Source organism: Columba livia, chromosome 2 (assembly GCF_036013475.1).
Source record: "Columba livia isolate bColLiv1 breed racing homer chromosome 2, bColLiv1.pat.W.v2, whole genome shotgun sequence".
Classification (NCBI taxonomy): domain Eukaryota; kingdom Metazoa; phylum Chordata; class Aves; order Columbiformes; family Columbidae; genus Columba; species Columba livia.
Window position 1 is genome coordinate 114978520 of NC_088603.1, and position 23641 is coordinate 115002160.

The 23641-nt window shown below is 38.1% G+C and overlaps 1 protein-coding gene across 9 annotated transcripts in view; it reads right to left on the minus strand.

Moving 5' to 3' along the window:
- The window catches only part of CHST9 (carbohydrate sulfotransferase 9), a 96083-nt gene that overhangs the window by 71981 nt on the left and 461 nt on the right, over positions 1-23641 (minus strand). For 3 of the 9 annotated variants that reach the window (XM_065053384.1, XM_065053393.1, XM_065053385.1), the window contains exons 2-4: positions 23018-23065; positions 18337-18396; positions 16048-16253 (exon numbers count right to left, since the gene is read on the minus strand). In XM_065053384.1, coding sequence (XP_064909456.1) covers positions 16048-16147 — 100 coding nt within the window. In that variant the 5' untranslated portion in view covers positions 16148-16253; positions 18337-18396; positions 23018-23065. Of the gene's footprint in view, positions 1-16047; positions 16254-18336; positions 18397-23017; positions 23066-23392; positions 23566-23641 lie in introns of those variants that run through there. The other 6 variants (XM_065053389.1, XM_065053390.1, XM_065053387.1 and 3 more) reach the window with 5 other exon arrangements.

Sequence of the window (23641 nt, forward strand, 5' to 3'; positions counted from 1 at the left end):
CTGGCTAGATTTCCTTTGCACACCCTCTTTAAAATGTTTATATAGAGCAAACAAACTGTAGTACCTCCAGGGGGTATTCACAATGCTAATTTTAGGCAGAGTAAATCAGCCTCTTTCTAGACTCTCTCTTAAACCCCTGGAAAGACAGCAGCTCCATAAGAGATGTTCAGAAAAGGATAATTAAACTGGATTTGTAAGTGCAACTAGCCAAAAAAAAAAAAAAAAAAAAAAAAAAAAAAAAATCAATCCCTGCATCTGTACTGCTGGCTCTCAACCCACTTTCAGCTTCACCCTGACAAATGTTCCTATTGCCCCAGTCTGCTCACACTCCAAACAACAAATACGACCAGCTCTCTGGCCCAATCTTAGTCCAAACCACTGTGTGACACCACCCTCACTGACACTACACCATAGCAGAGACTGAGACCCGAATTTACCTTGGAGGGCAAAAGGCAGTGTCCCCATCTCCACTAACTGCAGTGGTCAGAAAGACTGGCCTACTCACCTTAATGTTTCTTTTCCAAACTCCCTCCTACACATCTTGTCTCTTTCTTTCTTCTGTATTTCATGACACACGTGCCTAGGCTTAAGATGCAAATAATAATTTGAAATACCTTTACGTCTTCCTTGATGAATCTCCATACACAATTTACAAATCCTTCCTTAAGCCTCCTTAAACCAATACCAAACTTCTCTCATATTCATGTGTCACCACCATGGTTTAACAGAGCATGGAAAATCTTATCTTGATCTGCCACTAAATTGGGGGTCAAATGATTCTACAACCATAATCTACTAATGTCCCAGACTAAAATACTACAGAAAATCTCTTTTTTTTTTTTTTTTTTTTTTTTTAACTTAAGGCCTGCAAGAGGAACAGCACATACCTGAGTAGGGACAGGAGAGCAGTGCCATCCACTACAGCACTATTTATACCCAAGGGCATCCAGAGACACTTATTTTGGGATTCTACAGTCAAGGGTTGAAAGCATTCAGGTGCCTCAGTGGCAACAGCCATGTCATGTTCAACAGCATGTGGGAAACATGTTACAACACATTATTACTCAAATCCAAAATACCTTAAACTTTTCAGACTAAAAGTGAGCTATGAACGTGGTCTTATTTGCTTAAAGCATGAAAAGCATAACACTGAAGTAAACTGACATTACCCCCATTTCCATAAATCACTGCAACTACTGACTGACATTTTGCAATTTAAGCAAGAGGGGACTCAAATTTATACTGGCATTTCTACTGTCAGGCAAAATGTATGAAGCATGAATAAACCTGCACTCCCATCTACTGCTTGTCACTGTATCAATGAAAAGCAAATGCATATGTCACTTTCTCCTCTCCATTTGCATTACACATAGAAAAAGGCACAATGCTCTGTATCTTCTCCAATGCTGTTTTATATTCAACAGTGAGCCTTTACTGTTGCAGTACAGTACTCACTGGGACGAATGTTCAACAGAAACTATCAGGTTAGAAATCATCTTCAAAAGTGTTGCCATGTGCTTAGGCAGCAGCTAAACTTCTTTTTAACTGAATAAATTGTTTGAATTACTTCAGCAGAGAGTCATCAATCTGAAATATATATTCTTGCATCTCTTTAACTGGACAGTTACTAAAAATAGACTTATTGAGGATTTCTTCCTCAATAAAATTTACTCTTTCAGGAAGATATATTTTGTTGCAAACACAAGGCTTCTCTAAACAACAAATGCATAAAAGAAAGGAAAAATAGAGTGAGATTACTTAGATTACTTTCTGAAAGCTTTAAAATGTTTGATAAACTTTGCATTGGAGATTATTTCATTTGTGACTGAATGTTGCCTTTTTTCTTACTTTCAGGACTGAATTGAAAACAAATGCAACCTTTATCTAACAGTTCTAACAAAAGGCAGCACAGTTCCTATCAGAAAATGTAATAGTAGAATTAAAAATACCCCACAAGTTCAATGAATACAGACAAAACTGATTTCTCTATCACACTCTCCAACTCATGCTTCAATAAACTGAACAGGCAGACTTTGCTGACAAAATTATGAGGTCTCTTCATCTCAAAAGTTAATCGATTGCTGTTGCAAGGTCTCTTCATGAGAAATCATTCTTTAGAGGACAGACCGCAAAACATTTGCTAATAGTCTACGAAGTACTGTAGCTAATTACACAAAGTACATTTGTCAAATAAATTAAGCGATACATTATCATGTGTGTTCTCACTCTTAAATTCAAATCCCGTCATCTATTATGCATCTCCAATATATCAGCATGAGTTTAAGGGGCCTTTGCTACAGTTAGTAAAAACCTCAATTACTCTTCTGAAGGGAAGTCTGACATCCTAATTCTTTTCCATTTTTATCAGGACAGTGGATTTAAGCTACACATCATATATGTCTTTGAATCAAACAGTTCCTTAAAAAGTAAACCCAGAGATTAAATAACGTAAGTTTTATTTTTGTCACATCTTTCTTTTAAATAAACAAGAAAGAGGATCTGTTTTTGTTGCATAGTATTTTTTAGTATATTGTATAGTATTTTCCAGTAAAAGTCATTCTGAAAGATTTTCAGATAACCTTAACCTTAATTTACTTAATCATTCTTCTGGAATGCAAAGAACAACACATCCTTACAAAATTCTAAAAAAGTCTTTACATTTTTTTTTTCTTCTCCATAGTTTAAGCTCTTCTCAGGAAAAAAGTTAATTTTTTAATGAAAGCTAATGAAGTTACTTACATCTATTTAGTGGTAAACAAAATTCCTCTTAAGAGCCTTTCTTTGACCCACCTAGGCTTATTGGCTTTTTCCCCTCAAAAATTTTGGGTTTATTGGTGTTTAGCTAAATTGCTTCAAATTAGTCAAGTTACTGCTTTCCTTTCATACATCCCTCACACCTGAAAATTTCATTCAACAGCGACCATTTGACACTATTGTCATCACCCTCATGTATTATCAGCTAAGACCAGAAAATTTAATATTTGTCTGCTAAAGTTTAGGCAGCAGTTTCATAGCTAGAACACCCCTCAGTTGCTGTCAGATGCTCAGTTTCCCTAAGCTGAAGAAGTGAATTGACGTACCTACACCCACTAATGACTGACAGCTCTTCTGAGATGAAATGGCAGCAGGTCATTTCCTCTAAGTAGCCGAAAGGGCGATGGCAATAGGCTCACAAACAATGTTTAATCATTATTCTGTTCCCAAAGGTGTTGCAGCTGACTGATACACTAAAATTTATTTCTAGATGGGGACAAAAAAACTAAGCTATGCTACTATTCTGTTTGCTATCTATACCCAGCAAATGTTTTGCCCAACTCAGACTGTCAGCTCTATTTCTAATCACTGTACAAGCAACATTAAGCAAATGTGGCATTCAGAACAATTGAAGTTTTGTATAAAAAATCCCACAGAAATCTTCACTTATTTCTCTCCCTCTCAACCTTAGGCACTTAGAGGTGCATGTTTTGCCAAAAGCATGTAAAAAACATCTATCTAATAAAAAACTAATCATTATTTCAGTCATGTTACTGACATCATTGTCAGAGAAGAGTTCTACCTGCCACTCATTTTCAAAAATGCTGATCTTCCTCTTATGAAGAAAGTGCTCCATACCAAACCTCCTCTCCCCTCAAACATCTATCAGATCTCTGACCTGCTCCCATCAAAATCCTTCTCCTCGAAAGACAGTTTATTTACACATGTGGGAAGCAAATCCCAGAACAGTCATGAGTATAGTTAAATAGATCTTTCCCCTCTTTTAAAAAGTAATTGGAAAACAACATTCTCCAGGATACTATCAATTCTTTGATAGGTACAAAGCTGAAATGATACAATTAGTCACTCCTTACTTAGTTTTTGCTAGACAAAACTCACACACAAGTATCAATAATGTAAAAAAGTAGCCAGTATGTTCTGCTGAGTTAATCACCCATTAGTCACTTTTTTATTTTATGATGAGAAAATGACATTCTTACTGGGACAGAAAAAACTGTTTTAGTGATCCAACTTTATCATGCTCTGCTGAATATTTCCTTAGAATTAAACAGCATCATAGGAAAAATGTTACTAGAATTATTCAGTATGCTCCAACTGGGCACTCCTCAACAGAGTAAACCCAGAGGAAAGGCATAATTCAAGATGGCATTGTACAAATTGCATGAAAGAAGGAAATTCAAAGAAACCTCTAAATTATAAATCACAAAGGATAAATAAAACTCCCTGGATCATCATTATTATTAGAAATCTGCCTTATTTTTACAGTCTACTCTAGGTACTGTTGCAGAGACAATATGCTAAGCTCAAGAGACTTTTGGACCTGACCTGGTTTAATTTTTCTTCTTCTCTGCCAAAGAAAATTGGCTTCATAAGTCTCTGCTTGAGGTACTTGAAGTTAGAGTTGATCTGATATGTCTTACATGGCAGAGGGTGATCACCCCTCTACTGTACTTCCCTCTACTTGGCTCAAGTAGCATTTCTCTTTGAAACTCATGTTTTCAGGTTTGTAGGAGTCTGAATGCCTCCCCTCACTGGCATTCATGGCAGTCCAGTATTTTAAGGCTAAGTTATTATGTCCTATAAACATTCCTCATTTAAAGGCTTTTTATGATCCACTTGATTAAACTGTGGAAAGAAAGAAAACCCATAGGAGTCTGATTTGGGCTTTTTGCTTTTCCTGGGCCCACCTTGTTTCTCAGACCCAGGGATATTTTTCCTTCATGGGCTGAATGTCATGCTATCAAACCTATTCTAACTCCCTTTCAGGCTCTGCCTTCCCTCTCACCATTCCTCTTCCCAGCTCACATCAGCATTACAAGGCAGTGCTTCCACATACAAGTGCTTATTGTTACTTTCCATTAGATGTTTAGACATCAGATTAGGCATCCTTCCCCCACAACAAATATTTTGTTTTATTAGTAGCTGGAAAGCATTCCTTGATAGGTATAGTTTCAAGCAAACATTTTTGATGGTAGGGTATTTGACAATACATGAAATGCAAACATATTTATTTGCTCAGCTTTATTGCTATTTATTTAAGAACAAAATGTGACTGTCTGTATCGATATAACTACCTGAAATATTATTGCTATGCCACAAATACTTGTTGCACAAGGTTATTATCATAAAAGAAGAAAACGACAAAAGAAACAACAGAAGAAAACAACAAAAAGGACATCTAGAAAGAAGGCTAATGACTTTGCAGTAACAGATACTTAAGTATTTTCAACTGGTCAAACTTTGGTGTTCCTAGCACAAAAAACCTCCTCGTTAGTTCTACTAATAACTCATATGATCCGTAGAAGAATCATCATTCTCTGAAGTGCAAACCTTTTTGGCACATGGTGATATTAACACGAGGAAGATATTTTTACTTGAACCCACCTGCCAGTCACAGCATCTGGTAGTTATATCTGGGTTATATAAATATGTATATCAGTCCTAAAACTGATGCCAACAGAGCTTTGTTATATTGCATGATCAGTCATAGCTTAAGAGGTAGCACATCTCAGATATTTGCAGATTAATTCTACTAGAAAGGAATTTCTGCTTGAAGGTTAAATAAGTCATGAAGTATTTATACATCAGCTACAACCACCTCAGCCTACATAAGGTCAGTTTCATCTACCTGTTCATCATCAAAAATAGGTACTCTGAAGTGAAAAATTGAAACAGAAGTAGGGTGAAATTAATTTTGCCATCCGTAAGAGGATAAAACAAATTTTTAAAAATATGCAAAAAGTACAATAATCATGTCCATATTATTTCTTATTTTTAATATTTACTTTGTGTTGCTCCCCCCCTAATCCAATGAAACTAATTTGGAAGTCATGATCAAAACCATTTTTTCTGAGACACGTTTATCATCAACTTTCTACCAACAGTCTTGAGACTGTGACAACAAAACTTTGACAAAAGATCAGAGGAAGACAAGTAATAAAATATTTCTTGTAAAAATACATTTGTTTTGCTTTTTTTTTTTTTCCTTTATTGGATATCATTTAATCAGAGGCCAGTCAGCCAACTCTCACTCTAATGATTTCACTCCTAGATGTAATTTCTTTAGTGATTAGGAGTTTATTCATATCAAATGGACTTTATTATTGCATTAATAATTCACCAACTCCAGCAGCAAAACAATAAAAAGGAGAAAAACACATCCAAGTAAACTCCAATCTATCTACCAACCTGCCTGCCCTGTTTCTTTCCCTTTTATCACAGATCATTGTACAAAAATTGAATTAATGCATCTACATGTGTTTTCTTCATTTATCTTGTTATGCTTCAGTTGAAAAGTGTTCTGTAATACTCTAATGTACTGTAGTATGGGGGATTTTTTTAGTACAATAACAGTATTGCAACACAGATACCACCACATTATCTGGCCACTAAATGTTTTTTTGAGGAATAAAAAAATAATTTAACACAGATTAGTAGAGCAAAAAGTGAAATTCTATTGAACCAGCTTTATTAAGCTTTTGCTAACTAAAGCCTCTGCTTCAACTGCCACTTTTGTAAGGCCAAAGTCAGGAAGAATAAATTTTAAAAGTAACAGGGCTGAATGATATTTGGTGGAAGAAACCAAAAGCTTCCATGAGTGAGAGCCATCCTTTAACAAAAGAGCTACAGCTTTTCTTACTCCACTGTTCTCTCCAAGCCCTCTACAAAGGATAAAGCTGGTGGCCTTTCCACTGCCAGTCTCCATCAGTAACAGGTTTTTGGCACTCTACTGACTGTTTGCATCACTCAAGAGCATGTACTTGACGTTGTGCCCCCTCCAGTGGAGTAGCTGACCCTCCCACAAAGTTTGTACAGCGCACACGCTACTCTATTTTAATTCCTACTGAAATGCTGTCACGAGCAGCCAGAGCAGCTTCCCCATCAAATGAGAATGGTGGGAATCACACTGCTACCCACAGCTCTGCAGAGCAAACACTGTTTGCACATCACAGCAAATGGGTTTCTTCACTGGAGATCCATGGCCTCATCCTAACCCAAGAAAGCCAGACCCTCATCCCCATTAAGACTTGCTCAGAAACTTGTTTGGGAGTCAGCAGCTGCTGCATGAGAGCAGGAACACACTTTTCTTCTAAAGAGAACATTATCTGCCATCTATATCATTCTCTGAAAACACGGTATGATTATGCAGAGTCAAAGCAACCTCTCATAGCACACAGCTCTGAACAACAGGAAAAAACTATGAAGTTTTGGTAACAAATAAAAGAATTCAGGAGCAATTGTGTTTCTTTCTCTTCCTTGGGGTCTCTCTGCTCTTTTTAAAAGTTTAAGCAAGAATATCTAGTATGATCAAAAGTCAGAGAGAAAACTGTCTTTGTACACAATGCTTACTATATTTATTATTTCCTTTTAGATTTTTTTTTCCTTAACAGAGCTATTTTGTGAATGAATGGTGAAGCATCAGACTGATATTTTGCTATTTCTATTTAATACAACTGAGTGGTTCCAGCTGCAGCTAACAAAACTCACGCACCACATCTCCCCAGTTGATCATAATCAAACCCAAAATTCTCCAGACCCCCTTTTCTCTTGCAAATAATTTACTGACAGCCAATATGCACATGCCTAGGGCACAACTGCATGACTCCACAGAACCTCAAATTCACTTGAGCTGTTTCTCAGTTCATGCTTTTATTAAGCCTAGAATATATCTGTAGCAGAACGTGTTACAAACATTTAACAGCTTCTTCCTCCATCTATGCTCTTACACACATACGTACAGCTGGGCAAGTTGTGCTAGACTATAATTGGTATTGAAATGACCTGCTCAATTCCAATCACATTAAAATCAATTAACATCTCCTATTCTTCCACCTGGTGTTTGCTCACAGTGAAATTTAATATTGATTCTGATTATTCTTAACTGTAGGCTGCTGATCTTCAGTTACTTTTCTGGATGCTAACCAGTGTCCATGACATGTAGAATCTGTCCCCTGAGGTGTCTGTCAAATTTTGTGGCTTTTAGGCCAACATCCATTATGTTCTAGGCCAATGAAATTCTTTGCCAGGAGACAAGTATTGCCTTGCTACCTCTGTTTCTCAAGAAACTCGATTTTCCAAAGCCCACAACTTTGAATTTCTCTCCCTTCCCATTGTCTGCTTGGCTGTTTTTGTGCTTGTGGACCAAAGTCCTTACAACCCCTGTTAACCTGTACCTCAACCCTCCCTTTCCAGGAGTTTTGTGCTGCAGCATCCATGAGGGGAAAAAAATAAATAAATAAAAATCAACTCTACATCCTTTTCATCTATTATTTGGAAAGGGCTTGCTTTGACCGTGTCTTTTTTTAATTTTTTTTCTTAGAATGTTACACAACTGTAAACAGGAAAATGATTACTAAAGATTCATGACTTCGTATCACCTATTTTTTGCTTAGCATCCTTTGTCCCCCCCAAAAAAAAAATAGAAGGAAGATTTCTATAATTCCTCAGATATTCCAATTATAACAACAACTCATGCCATTGTACCTTGCAGATGCTGCTAAATGTAGCTCATAGGAAGCCAGAGGTTTAAGAGACAAAAACTCTACCTACTCAGTCTGATATTTCTAAAGCTATGCACTGTGTATTTCTGCCAGGATTGTGCGATAGAAAGCTGTATGGTCAACAAACAAAATCATTCGAAACAAAGCTGTGAGGGACAAATTGTATTTGCTAGCAAGTATCACATAGGTTTAATAGAGGTCAATGATATTGTTACCATGGGGAGGTTCTTAGTGTGGTAAGGAAACAATTGGTTTTGGTGGATATGAGCAGGAATGCAAAGAGTAGGAGTTCCTAAAGAACTACTGTGGGGGATAATATTTTCCAAGTTGCAAAATACTGCTGCCACTTGCTGTCAACTAAATCAAGATCAAACCAATCAAAATCCAAAGCAAATAGATGCACGTGGTATTTTTATTCCCCATCACTTTCCATCAAGTGAGGTTCATACGCTCCTGGGAACAGTTTCAGCTATATGCAAGGTAATGCTTAAAATACAGCACGTTTTTCAGTTTTCTTTGGTAGTATTTACAATTTTACATAAAGAACCTTTAAGCTGATTTGGTCATTCGTCCTGACTTTGGATAGAAATGAACAAACTTTGGAGGTTTTTTGGTGTGTTTTTTTGTTTGGTTGGTTTGGGTTTTGTTTGTTGCTGTTGTTGTTTGGTCGGTTTTGTCTGTTTTTTTAACATAACATTTGATAGCACCCAATTAACTTTCCTTTGTGGCTGAAGACAATGTCCACACCCACAGATACAGCCACAGGGATCAAGGTTGGAGGAGCTGGGAAGGAAAACACTACATGATGATGTGACATGAATCTTCCCAATTTCGTACTGACAGTTAAGAAATGCCTTCCACAGAGAGATACGGTAAAAATGTAGGAACATTCTTTTTCTTTGAGTACACCATTAACATCAATACAACAACAACAAAAAAGACAGAAAGTCAGACACCCTGTTTCCCTGAAAATAAGACAGGGTCTTACATTAATTTTTGTTCTGAAACCTATTATTTGTTTACATGTATAGCTTCCTGGACAATATTTAAATTGACTTTTTTTTTTTTTTTTAAATGAACCACAACTAGGGCTTATTTTTGAGGTACACCATCTTATTTTGGAGAAACAGGGCAGTTGCCTGTGGCAGCAGGGACCCAAACTTGAAAGCCCAGCCAATCTCCATGCTGCCACACAACAATGATTTCCTTTAAAAAATATAAAGGAACCAAAAATAAATCCAGTCTTTCCATGTTTTTTTTTTTTTTTAAATAATAAATATGGAAGTTTTCTTCTTTCTTGAACTTTTTGCTCCCAGATATACATCATGTTTTTCCCCGGTAAAACATGCACGTCATCCATAGGACATTTATTCCTCATACAATGAAATGGCTTCCATTACTTGTAACCTGTCAGTCTCCTGATCTTTAATTTTTTTTTTTTCACAGACATTGCATTAACAAAAATTATCCTTAATTCATAGCAATCACCTGTTTACAGTAACATCAAATGAGTAAAATGGAAGCAAAAAGACAGAAACAGAGAACCTTGTGACTGAACACCGCAACAGCTCTTCCATATAAACTGACCACCATGTATCCAAATATCTGACTGAAGTGAGAAGATAGGTTTATGTCTAAAACATTTCTCCTACCAGCAGCCCCTACTCCCACACAAAGAGGGGAAATAAAGAGGATACTAAAAGTATATATACATGTATACATCTATGTATATGCATATACAGTAAAACCACCAGGATTTTTAATTTAATTCTAATAAGAAACCAAAGACTTCCCTTAGAATTTTGCAGAGACCACATCACATGTTCTAACAGGACTGTTTGTAATCAAGCAACATATCAAAGAAGTTCAACACCAGACACAGAGGTAAGCAGCCTTAGATATACTCCAGCAACAACCACAGAATCATAGAATGTCCCGAGTTGGAAAGGACCCACAAGGATCATTGAGTTCAACTCCTGTTTCTGCACAGGACAACTGCAGAATTCACACCATGTGTCTGAGAGTGTTGTTCGTTCTCTTCTTGAACACTGTCAGGCTTGGGGCCATGACATGCCCCTGGGGAGCCTGTTCCAGTGCTCCACCCCCCTCCAAGTGAAGAACCTTTTCCTAACATCCAACCTAAACCTCCCTGAACACACCTTCCTGCCATTCCCCTGGGTTCTGTCATTGGTTGCCAGAGAGAATAGCCACTTGCTATTCTGAAAATGTGCAGCACTCTTAAGGAAGCCAGAAGAAGTCAGGAACAAAGAAACTTTTATCTCAGTGTTTTTCTACTATTACTTCTAAGTGAGGACCTGCCAGTAAAAATTACCTCTCCAGACTTCTTGTTTTATAAGGCCATATGTATGGCTTAAATGGTACTGCATGATATAATTGTGCACTGTAGAGACAAAACTACAGAGCTTCATTGCCTGAATGATGAACTTTTAAGGAAAGTGCTTTCCAGAACTGAAGAGGTGCTATGAACTGAGTTATTAAAAGTAACAACAATGGTAGACAATAACTGTAAACTGACCACTTCACTCAATGATAGCACATCTGTTAGAAAATTATATTATACAAAAGCTGAATAGCTCATATTGTATAAAAACAGCATAGCTACTTAACAGAAAGCATGATTGATAATGGCTACATGTAAAAATCACATTTACAAACATCATTTAGATGCTCTGTTCCAAGGATATGAATAACTAGAAAAGAGTGTGAAGACTACCTATACATGTTTCATATCAAATTCAAAAGAGCATTTTGAAGACAGCATGACTGACATTCATCCTTCCAAGAAAGGACACCCCACTTCACAATTGTTCCAACACCAGGCCAAAAAACCTTCCAGCAGTAGTTACAATACAAATTCTGAAGCGAGTTCATTTATATACCTACAGACATAAAAAAGATACAGTAGCCTCTTTTGAAAGTCTTGTTCGAAAATATGCAAGAAAGAGTATGTTAAGGTATCTTCAATACAGTTAAGATATATGGTACACCTTTCTACTCTACTTTCTACTAAGTAGACCTCTGTCATCTACACAAGAACAAGGTTGGGTGTGTTGTCAAAAGCTTATACACAATAAGGAGATGTCGTCAGCTTCTGCTCAAACATATTACTGATTTTATAGTTGAGAGAAGCCTCAAAAAACTCACATTATTTAGTTTCTTTCATGCTACTGGTACATGACAGCTAAATATCAAAGGATTCAAACATATCATCATCTGAGAAAGACACCTCCACAATACCCTCAAGAAAGCAGCATGGCAGGAATCTCCATACAGTGAGATATAAAGCTGCTGCGAAAGAGGCAGACTTTCCCACTCTCAGGAGCCAGAGATCTATTGGAAGACAGAGGCAGTGCAGCCTTCTTCATATTAATTAGCGGTCATATTGCATCCCATGAAACACTGAATCAGTCCCTTCATAATTATTAATTTACTAGGCATATTTCACACACAAAAAATACTTTAGGAGCAGAAAAACAAACAAACAACACAACAACAACAAAAACCAACAACACCCAAAAACCCTACATAAGCCCTGCACACAGATCTATTCGCAAAGATATTCTCATATTATTTTGTAGTAATCAGCCACACTAAATCATATGAGTGCCGCCCCCCCCAAAGAAGAATTTTAAAGTACAAAATTAGAATCACTAACTTAAAATTACAATTTACATCTATAACACAGCAGGATTAAAATGCAAGTGTCCTTCGCACCCCACATCCCCCTAATTCAGGTGATTCATGTTATAAAACTCAACATCAGCTCAAAGTCTCAGAAGTTTACTTCTCCTGTATAAGATTAACAGTGCTAGAAATTACTAAGCATGTAATCAGTGCCACAATATTTGATTATTTCAATGAAGAATGCAAGATGGTACAAAGAACTGTCAAGAAAAACTACAGGATTTAGTTGAATTCATATCCAGCTTCATTTATGTATATGAATTTATTTATATATGGAGAACTTGAAGTGCTCCATATATATGACAATATCAGTGTTGATGTCAACGAAGTTTTCAGCCAGATGGTCTGTAAGTGTTGACACTCACGTCAGACTATTCTTGACAAGTCTGTTCCCCACTACTGCACTGAGGTGAACAGAAGACACCTGACAGAAGAGCTCTGCTACATCTAAGGAAGGATATATCATCTTGTCTTGATACGCTGCATGCATAGAATTAAACCAAGAAACAAGCCTGTTCTGTTACTCTGCTAATGTCTCTGAAAAGCCACCAGAGAGGACCACCATGTAGCTAGCAGCTGTTTCTTAGACATCTCTAAATGAAAAATTTTCAGTTTAAGGTATAGGGATGATGAATGTGATGAGAAATACTCTGAAGAGTCCAAGCAGAGTGGGCGGAAGCAGAAGACATGGCTGTGCTGAGAGATGCATCCAGCTGCCAAGCCTGCAGGTGCATCTGAAGTAGACTGACAGGATGAAAGATCAGGGAAGGTGTTTCTGGCTGGATAAATTTGAATGATGAGGGAAGTTTGCAAAAGTAAATCAGAAGAAAACATGCTTAGATAAGATCAGGTCTAGAGGAAAATAAGAAACAGGGCAATCAAATCACACTTGAGACCTCAAGTAGAAAGAAGAGAGCCAAAAAGAGAGAAAGGAGTCAAACTATGAAAGAAAAGTGACATTAGGTCTAGTGTGAAAAATTATGAACATCTAGAAAGAGAAAAGGTGGCTAAAGAATGGCAAGGGTGAAAGCAAACAGTCTGAATTTAATATAATACGACAAACACTAGTAAGGAAATTGTGTATTACCATACAATTTTCCAATTCACCACGAAATCGACAGCTGACTGGTAATCATTCCCAACACAGCTAGGAGAGCCTGAGAAATAAGTATGAACACCAGAAACAAGTAAAACATAATATCTCTTCCAATGACTGTGATTTATAAAGGCTTTAAGTCAGATATTTAGAGGAACGGGGTGGTAGGCAGCAGTACCTCACTGGTGAGAAACAGATACTTTCCTAAACTCAAACACAGCCAACTTTCCATCCTTAACCAACCAAATGGAAACAAGAATGTTGTAGGTCTCGAGCAGGGCACCGTGGCAGATAAAAATAGTTCTTCCTAGAACAAACACTTGTCTCTATAGGCTCATAGCACAGCAGTTGAAAAGCATGAGGCACACTTTCCATTTCCTAATAGAACATAAAATCACATGCTCAGCCACTTCCAGATTGAAACTAGCTGTCTTACATCTGTGTGACTACTGATATGATTAAAGGAGCACACAAAATCCCTGTAAAGATACTTATCAGTTTGGGATTCTCCAGACACAGCTCATCCCCAAAAAGCCACAGTGCACAGCACAGGGCAATATGAAAGCCACAGCAGAAAAGGGAAATAAGTAAACAGGCAAAGAGTACAAAATGCCCATAACTAAACTAATGTATATTATGAATATGCAAATATGTTTTATTTTGTAATGAAAAATATATGCAAATAAGTTTTATTTTGTATCAACTCTTAAGCAGTGTATGGGGGGAACATTAGAAAATTGAACTGCAGAAGGTTTAGAAGAAATACAGGTGTTTGGAATAAATAAAAAAGACTCTCTACATGTTAAATTGGAAGAAGAAGAGGTAGGAACAGAAACCAAAGAATGCTCTTTCTGACATGCATGACCTCACAGCTGTAGAGAATACCAAAAATCATTATTTTGGATCTTGCTCAAGTGCTGTCACAACAATAGTCCAGTGAGATAAAACGACACTCAAAACTTCAGTCACACTTTAAGCTCACTAACCATTCCGTTATTCTCTGGTAGTTTCCACTTTATTATAGAAATGTTCTCACACGGAAATGACTTACGTGTACAAGAAGAAGTCTTTCTCCCGAAGAAGATTATGGCAATACATAAAAGAGAAAACCACAAAGAAAGCATCTCATTGCCCTGAAGAACACAAAATGTTCCAATTCCCCCTTTATTTTATTTTTCCTGTTTCTTTTTAATGGTAGATACATACAGACAACAGAAAGGAGTGGAAAAAGGACAGCAAGAAATAACAACAAGGAGCAGTGCAAGGAAAGAAAGGTTAATTACAACACAAGAAAAGATGTAAGGCATGTGAAGAATGTCTGCAAGTAAATAAATCAATAATCTACAGTCATCATCTACATTCCTGAACTACCTTGAAAGCAAGGGTATCTGCCCTTAACTTTCCTGAAAACAGCAAAGATTTTCAAGGAAATTTGGCCCCCCCAACTCTCTGTTTCCACCAGCACCCTCATGTCAACAGTTGATCACAGGGCGACTTTTCCAAAGGGACCCTGTGCTACTTCTTTCAACAGTTTTGCTAATGCAAGTCTGTAAATACCGTGGAGCAGCCTAGAAACATTAACAAGCTGAAATTAATGTTGTGACCATTGCACTTAGTTGAAAAAAAAAAAAAAAACAACAACAACAAAACAAACCCACAAGGTCATTGTCAAACTACTTCAGGAATAATGCACTAGGTCCCACCTCATCACTGCTCTCCAAAACGAAACGGAGTTAAGCAGCTCATACGGAATCAAAGCACAGATCACTAAAGCCAGAAGACTAATGTGGTTTTACACATGTAAATGTGTATCAGCATATTATAACACAAGAGTTTTACAGAGGAAATGGAAGGTGAGCAATAGAGGCGAGGACATAGAAGTCAGGTTTTCTTAAGTTGGGAACATTCGCTGTTGTTAATGGGGAGAAAAACCTAACAAACACACACCCCCTACCCCCCCAACATATCAAGTATACAACTAAAAATCAAGGCTATGTCACCAAGCAACACTGTGCAACAGGAGTGGCTCTGCAGAGCAAAATAGTGGGTGTTAAGAGCCTTACTGACATCCACCCTATACACATTTTTGGGGGGGGTGGGAAGGGGGTTCACTTCAGACCAACCCTAGACTGGTTCTGTGAACTGAGCACCCACTACAGGTTAAGGTAAATATCCTGGTTTAGTTTCATCCATAAAGGAATCTAGATCAACCTGTTGTGCAAATCAAAATATGGTAAATGGAGAACAACAGAAATACAACCTGAGCCAATGCTAACATGGATTTAAACAAAGTTGCAATATGACTCTGATATTATATATTAAAAAAAGTCTTGTAAGTCCGCTATATAACTACGTCTCAAACAAACAACAAACAAGACATAGCAATAATTCTCCAAAAATTGCTTTGCTGGACAAAATAAAATGTACAAAACCCACAGAAAATCAGCATACAGAACTACTCTTAAACTGGACTTGCTTGCCTTCAGGCATGCACAAAATGCTTTTGCAACTCTTGCTTTTGGAAATGAAGCTCATATGATACAATTAAGTAGCTGGGAGCATCCTTTCATGCGACTCAAGAAATTTCTTAATGCTTATGAAGTGTAGCAACTAAAATGCGGCCATTTTCAGTGCCATTTACCACCAAACAGGGGGACTCCCCCAAGTGCCAACGTGTATTCAACTGATTTTACAATTATTTTTTAAGTAATAGATGAAATTACATTAAAAAAGAAAGAAAATCTACTGTACCTGTATGTTGTTCTTCAATCCAAGCTTGCAGATACATGAAGAGGAGTAGACCAGCTACTCCAAACACCAGTACAGACACAAAGACTTGTTGTAGGTTCATGACCCTGTCAGAGGGCTACTTTTCAGCTTTCAGACAGATGCATGGCTCACTTTTCTGAAGTTTTCAGCATGCCTGCATCTTCTGTATCTTCCCCTGAGACACCAACCTGGAAGAACAGGAGGTGGAGCTAGTTCTCATGTTACGTTTTTATTCTTCACAAGAGACTGTGTAAACAGCATACCATATACAAGCTGGCACTCTTACAAGTTATTACTTTCAATGCTTAGGTTTCTGTTCACGATCTCAATGATCTTTCTATCCCTGGATGAGTTCCAGGCTGAAAGGTTTCTCAAAGTGGCTGCAGAAACCATTTCACCTCCATACCACCAACCATCACCAAGTGCCGTAACAGAGGGAGGTGATATGCCAGATGAGACACCTAAGCGTCACAACAGTACATCACTGCCCACCAATCCTCACAGCCGAGAAGCTACAGCAACAGCTGGAGACCCCCTCAGGTGGCCGGGTTGCACCTCAGTGGTACCAGCCCCCTGTGATGAGCAAACCAGTATCTCTGCTTCTGTATCACACAGCCCTTTGTGCCCAAGGAAGGATGCCCTCTGTCACCCCCACAACATGGTTCTGCTGTCAATGCCTCTGCATTGGTTCAGCTTACACTTTGGGGAGTCATATTCTGATGTTTACCCTCAAACACGAATCCAAGTTTTGCAGGCCCAGGGAACGCCAACATAAGAGGATATCAGTAATGCAGCAGAAAGGGACTTAAGGGATCATTTTCACCCAGCTATTTTGCAACACGGGAAAGACTTGTTAAGAGCTCAGTTCCTGCTACTAATTCCAATGGAAATGAGATAAAATGTAAAGCCTTACCAAAAATATTACTTTCTTGCACAGCAGAGGACTCAGAAAAAGGAAGTGACTTACCCGATACTCTGCACCTGCCACAAAGGGGCCATAAAATTCAGTTTATAACAACAGAACATAGAAGGCACTGTGGATCATAGAAAAAGCCAACTCCTTAACCTGAATCAGAACATGTTCTCTTTGAAAGAGCATTACTAGCAGCTGAAGAGCAGCTGTTGAAACTGGCCCACAAAGCAAAAGAAGAAGGGTTGAAATTCAACACAATGGACACCCTTGTAAGTGAGCATCTGATAGAAGTGTCTGGTAAACGACTGCAAAGAATGCAAAGAAAAACTCAAGCTTTTAAAGGAATACAGCTTACTGAAAAAATACTGAAAGAGAAATCAATTAAAAGAACATAGCTAAAGCTACATGTGCATCCATATAAACAGAAAAATAAAATTCAGGTATTTAACAGCTATTCTGAAATGTACATGTACTGCCTGTTCCACATTTGTATTTTTAAATAACTCAGCACTGTTACATCTATAACTGCTGAGTTTCTAAAAATACACACACACACAAGGCTTAGCAGGAACTCCCATTTAAAATAGCTGTTGAATAAAAAAAGTAACTACATTTTCTAAGAGACAAAAAACTTCAAGAACAACAAAACTGTGTTCAGGAACTTTAAGGATTTTTTTTTTTTCCAATTCTGTGACATTAAAATTACACAGTTCTCTGTGAAGCACAAACTTGCCTGCAGAAAATGTAAACCAGAGTTTAAATATTAATCATTTTATATGTAATTGTCCTGCAGAAGACAGATAGCTAGACATTAACAGAATGTAAAAGTTCTGTCTGAAGTCTTTGTTGCATGAGTCATAAGTATTTGCTCTGAATCTGGAACACGGAAGAAAGGCAAGTAGGTGCTTAATTCCATCTAGTTCTTTTTGCCTTGATTCTGCAAAAATGGAATTTCTTACATGTATACATGTACCTGTTTGAAGCTATTGTGATGATGCACAGGTTCAGAAGGAAGCAGTGAAGGCTGGACAAAGCAATTAAAACACTTGGGGAGTTCTCTGTGAAATGCCTTTTCCAAGAGTGTGGGTAGTGGAGCCTCCTTCCAGCCAACTCTTCACTAGCTGTTATCACTCATACTTTTCCCTACAGCACCCTCAGCATTTGCAGACTTCCAGTCTTCCTAATCTACCCTTAAATGTTTACTTAGGTCTTTGCTCCCACTCTTTGCACCTAACTTCAATCCTGCAGCAAATACACTGGTTGCATGTCTTCAGAAATCACTCTGCTGATGAGACAAAAGCTTCCCAGTGTAAGCAATTCCTCAAGAACCATTAATCAAAGGAGCAACAAATACAAACCTCTTCTGTTTTCTGCCAGACAAAAGCTGCGTTGTTCATGTAACAGGACATCAACAGCATCTGGATTCGGATTAAAAAAAAAAAAAAGCCAAATAAATAAGACATGACAGTCTGGATGAATATCTTTGAAAGAAATTAATTAAAATGCAGGTACCAGAAAGCAGGAATCAGTTTATTTCGGAAAAGTTGTTTGGGATTTGTAACTTTCTCCCTTATAATAAAAAGTGAGCAACGCAGACACACAAAATGAATGGTGACACACTGCCAATTAAGCCCACTTGTGTGGTTTTGTCACTTGTCTCCATCTGACTACACAGAACTTGCACCCTCAGCCCTCCTTTTTGAAAACCAGTGTCCTTGAGTGGGCAAGAAAAGCTTTCTTAGGCCATGTGGATGATGTTGAAAGCAAATTATTTCAAAGTATCATGAAGATTTCTGACATGTGTAAGCTGACACTGCTGTTCTCTGCAGCCACTTGTTCTCATCATCCCTGCCTGCCCAGCCCTTGCTACCATCATGAGGGCATACACACCTGCACAGTAACACTCAGAAAGCTCATCCAGCTAAAAACTGCTCCAGAAAAAAAAGAATGAGGACCTTAGTGCCAAAGGAAGTCAGGAAACACTGGTTTATTCATACTATAGCCCCAAAGGATTTACCCAAGGAATGGTGCTGATGGTTTTTCCTTCAGCAATGCTGACCATCACATGCATCCCTGATGCATGATGGCAAAAGAGATACAGCTGACCTTGCCCAAGCACCATAGTGGTTGCAGGCAGAACCATCTACAAGCCCTGCATCATCGCCTTTCAGATGCACAGTAAAATCCTGAGCACTTCCAAGCATTTTAACCTGTGAGTAAGAAAACATGTTTTTCTACTAGAGTAGTTTCAGATTTGAGTGGATAGTAGTTCTAAAAAGAAAGAGCAGTTCAAGGTGCATTTTTATTAAACTGTCAAACACATCCTAAGGCAAATTTAATCCACTATTACAGTCACTAGAATTATATTGGTATCAAGAGTTTTCATGCTGCTTGCAACTAGTTCCGTTTATTTAAATTTAATTTATATAAAACAATATTCTTTGTTTATGTGTTGGCTAAGTTTTAAGATTAGTTTTAAACAATAGTTACGTTAGTTTTAATTAAGGCTACCTATTTTAGCACAGGTTAAACTCTAAATACATCAAATTAATCCAAAATCTGAATCTATACTGCTACCTTATGAGATTTTTTAAAGGTTTTCAGCTTGAATAAGTAGTTTAATTCATTTAACATAGTGATCTGTAAGCCACATATGAAAAAATGATAGTGGCATTAAAAAATGTCTGTGCCTATGTGTCTTCAGTAGAACTTGAAAAATGGTCACACAACACTTACAAATTTGCTCCTTTAGTATTAAAAAGCAACAGTCATGGATAACACTCTCCAGTGTCCTGGCAAAGAGGAAATACCTGCAAATATTATTTAATCAAGATGAATGCTCTCTTGTGGCTGTGAAGGAAGAGCCAACAAGCAATTACTTTCAACCTATTTCCAAAAGAGATCAGCTGTATCCAGACAGAGGTTCAGCATTCCTAGTTAAGCTTTAAATGTTTCTTTGCCCCAAATCCTGGGTAACATGGCTTCTCTACTAGGGGATAGTGTGACCATAATGCTGGATGGGATCCTTGCTATGGGGAAACTAACACAACCTAAGAAACTGCTGTGTCTTTCTCACCGATGCTGAACTTTCTTTAGCCCGACCTTCCCCCCATCTCTTTTGGAAATGTGGACCCCAACATGCTATCCGTTTCAACTCAAGCCTTCACAGAAAACGTCACAGTGATGCACGCACCCCAAAATTTCAAGTCCTTTTGAGTACTGAAGAGACATGTATACATATTCTTCTTATCCATCGTGGAGAAATAGTTCATCTGGCAGACAAAAACACTACATGCCTTAGATGAAAATATAGACTGTTTTGCAGAAAAAAATTAGAAACTTGACAAGTTTATAATCATTCATTTCCAATGCCAAATTGTTTAATTCCATTGTCAAATTTAAGAGTTTCAGGAAACAACATTCCACTAATGTAAAATCCTTGCATTTTTCTTGTTGTGTTTTGGGTCCAGTTCAAAGAGGCACATTCCTGTATAAGGCCAACACAAGCAATTGAAATCACACAGCCACCCCAAAATGGAGAAGACTGCATCTCCTGCTTCTGGCATGATTCCTTGTTTCACTACATCATTCAACTTTGTATTCCTGGCAAGCAAATTCACCTGCAGCTGAAGAGGCACCTCAAGCACCCAGCTTCTGGCTTCTTCCTATTCCAGACCACACAAAACCAATGGCATCTGGTCACAGTATTGTTTGGCTAACTTAAGATTTCCTTGCCACTATCACACTCACCTGCACCATGTTCCAAAATAAAATAATAATTAAAAAAAATTTTTAAAAGCAAAATACTACATTGCCTCAAACTATTTAGAAAAATTTCATTTTAATTCCCCTGCACCTTTATTTCCTTCACCTGAAAAAAAAAAAAAAAAAAAAAAGAAGAGATGAAAAAGATGATCAAGATGAGTGGTTATCCAGCAGAATACTGAGAGAAAAACAGATGTCAGAGTATTCATATTACTGTGGGCTACCACAGATTCCCACCAACTCAACATATCCTTAAACATAACTGAATTAATGAAAGCAAAATGAGAAAAAGGCCACAGGAAGCTACTGCAACCCCACACATATTTTTTTCTTCCCTCCTTCCTTCCTTACCCCAAGAAGAAAAACTTTTTTCTGATGCCTCCACCAGAGTATCATGGCAAGAAAATTTTGCACCAAGGAATGTCCTGCTGGACACCAGCCCAGGTTACCTTCAGCTCAGTCAGCGGAAGGAGGCAAAGATATCTTCTCACTTCAACGCTCCCCCCCTCCCTCACTTCTCATCTGTCCTGCATCATGTGTATGTGATCCTCCAGGATCACCTTTCCACCATCCACATCTCAACTTTCTGGTTTCACAAGTGGTAGTTCCAGCTCTTAACATATTTGCACAGTTCCTCCTATCAGGCAGTGTTACTTTTCATTCTGGTTTATTCTAATATTTGCCATTTTCTCTCTCCAGCAAATTACAGTGAGTATTATGGTTGGGTGAAGTCAAAATCCTTACAGAAATTTAGATTAGGTGTGTAACCAGATCAAAATAACCAACCTCAGTGCTGCTGAGTAAATTTGTAGAAGGGGAGAAAAAAAAAGCATGTGGGGGAGAAATTCCAGTAATGTAGTCTCTCTGATCCCTAGAAATCTACTTGGGGGATGGGGGAAATGGTTAATGATCTGGCAGGCCTCACTACAGGGGCTGAGTACAAGGTGGCGATGAGTTTCTCACTCTGTGACAGTATTTTAGTACCTGGTGCCAAAGAGGGAGATATCTAGCATGCAGGGCCACTGGTACATCAGTCCTTCTGACACTTCAGCAACTCCTTCACCTAAAGAGCTGCTTATAAGAAGGTTGCTTTGAAGTGCAACTGATGACAACATCTGGCCTGCACAACTTTTATCACTGGCAATAACAGAAGATTACTACCTAACAACCTTGCAAATCAAGTTAAGAGAATGTGGTTTGAGTCCTGTAAGACGAAAAATAATTAAATATTTTGCATTAAATACTTCGGGATTTCTTTTTAAGGAGAGGGCTGTTTAAACAAAGTGCGCGTCCTTCACTCACCCACTGAAAACACTGAAACAATAAAGCCCTTTTTTTACAAAAAAAACAGAGCTAAAAAATTTAAAATTTCAAGAGCAACAAGGAAATTCCAACCATCAACATCACCAAAATAATTTCCCAATCAGCCAAGTTGCACATATTTAACATTTTTCTACTTCACTTTCCCTTGTTACATAGCAGACCGCAACGTTTTCATAGCAATTGTGTTATTATTAATGCACTTCATAGCATACCACATGTTATACAAAATTAATCACGTGGCAAACAAAACATGGTTTGCACTTGATTTGGCCATTTTGATCTATTAAACTTACTAGTTCCTTATTATCCTTTTAATACATTTAGAAAGAAAAGAACCCTCTAAATGAAGCAATGGATGTAAACAAGACTCATTTTAGAGAAGAAACAACTGTTTGTTTCTGATGCCATTAAATCTTTCCATAGGAATTGTACCAGGTGCCTGAAAGCAGTCCATAGCACCTGCCTTGCTTCTAAGAACATGACAAATACAACCACTTGCCTGGTCCTGCTTCTCAATCATCAATCCTACTGAACTTCAGATCACAGCAGTTTAATCCACACAGCAACTCTCAGCCACTCTTGTACCTGAGTTTAAAGCTGCAGTTTTAATAATTATTTATAAAGAAACAAACAAAAACTATACTTGTGTTAACAACAGATAAATGCAGAATTGTCCTACCCATGAGTATCCAGGTTAACACATTAGCCTCATTAAAAGTTTTGCCTGTTTAAAGAGAACAGAAAAGACACTCCAGCACTGAAAGTAATGGGTTTGGAACTTCATCAGTTTACCAGAAAATTCAATACTAAGAATTTCATTCTACAGCTGCAAGACATGTTGCTTCAAAAAGGAAAAAGCATTATTATTATTCATAACACTTCCCAGACAGGACTGGGGGACCCTACTGCACTTCAGCAGACAAAGACAGGTTTGGCATGCTTAGCTCTTACCTGCCTGGAGCACTGCGTGAAGTCAGCAAATGGTCCTGTGAAAATCACCTGGATTTGGAGAAGTTAAACAGAAACAGGGCTCATGAGACAGCAACTTGATGGCTCTCAGTCTTCTAGCAGGATTGGAGGTAGACTTTCCCCTCTTAGGACGGGGGAGATTAGAAAAACGTCTGTGTCAAAGCAAGATCTTCCCTTTTTGAAACTGGTGAAATTACATGATCTTGTTTATCGACTGCAGTGAACCCAAGCATTATCAGCATGCCGAGCAGACTTGCAGTCTTCTCCAATCGTTCATTCTACTGCTTGAAAACGCACATACAATACTAGCCATTTATTATCATTATTATTACTATTATTATTATTTTGGAGACATACTCTGAATGCCTGATTCCCGTTGTGGGACGATGCGGGAGAGGCGGGGCGCGGCAAGGGAGGAAGAGGTAAGGAGTCAGCAGGAAAGTTGGTCCTTCGGCGGAGTGCAGCCTCGCATGGTGCCGCAGGGGGGGGTCTCACCATTCCCCTCAACTTCTGGGGGACGCTCCAGAGCCCTAGGTCCCCAAAACGAGCCATAATCCCCCTCTCAGATAGGAGGCGACCCTTGGTAGCCGGTCCCAGGAGTAGGAG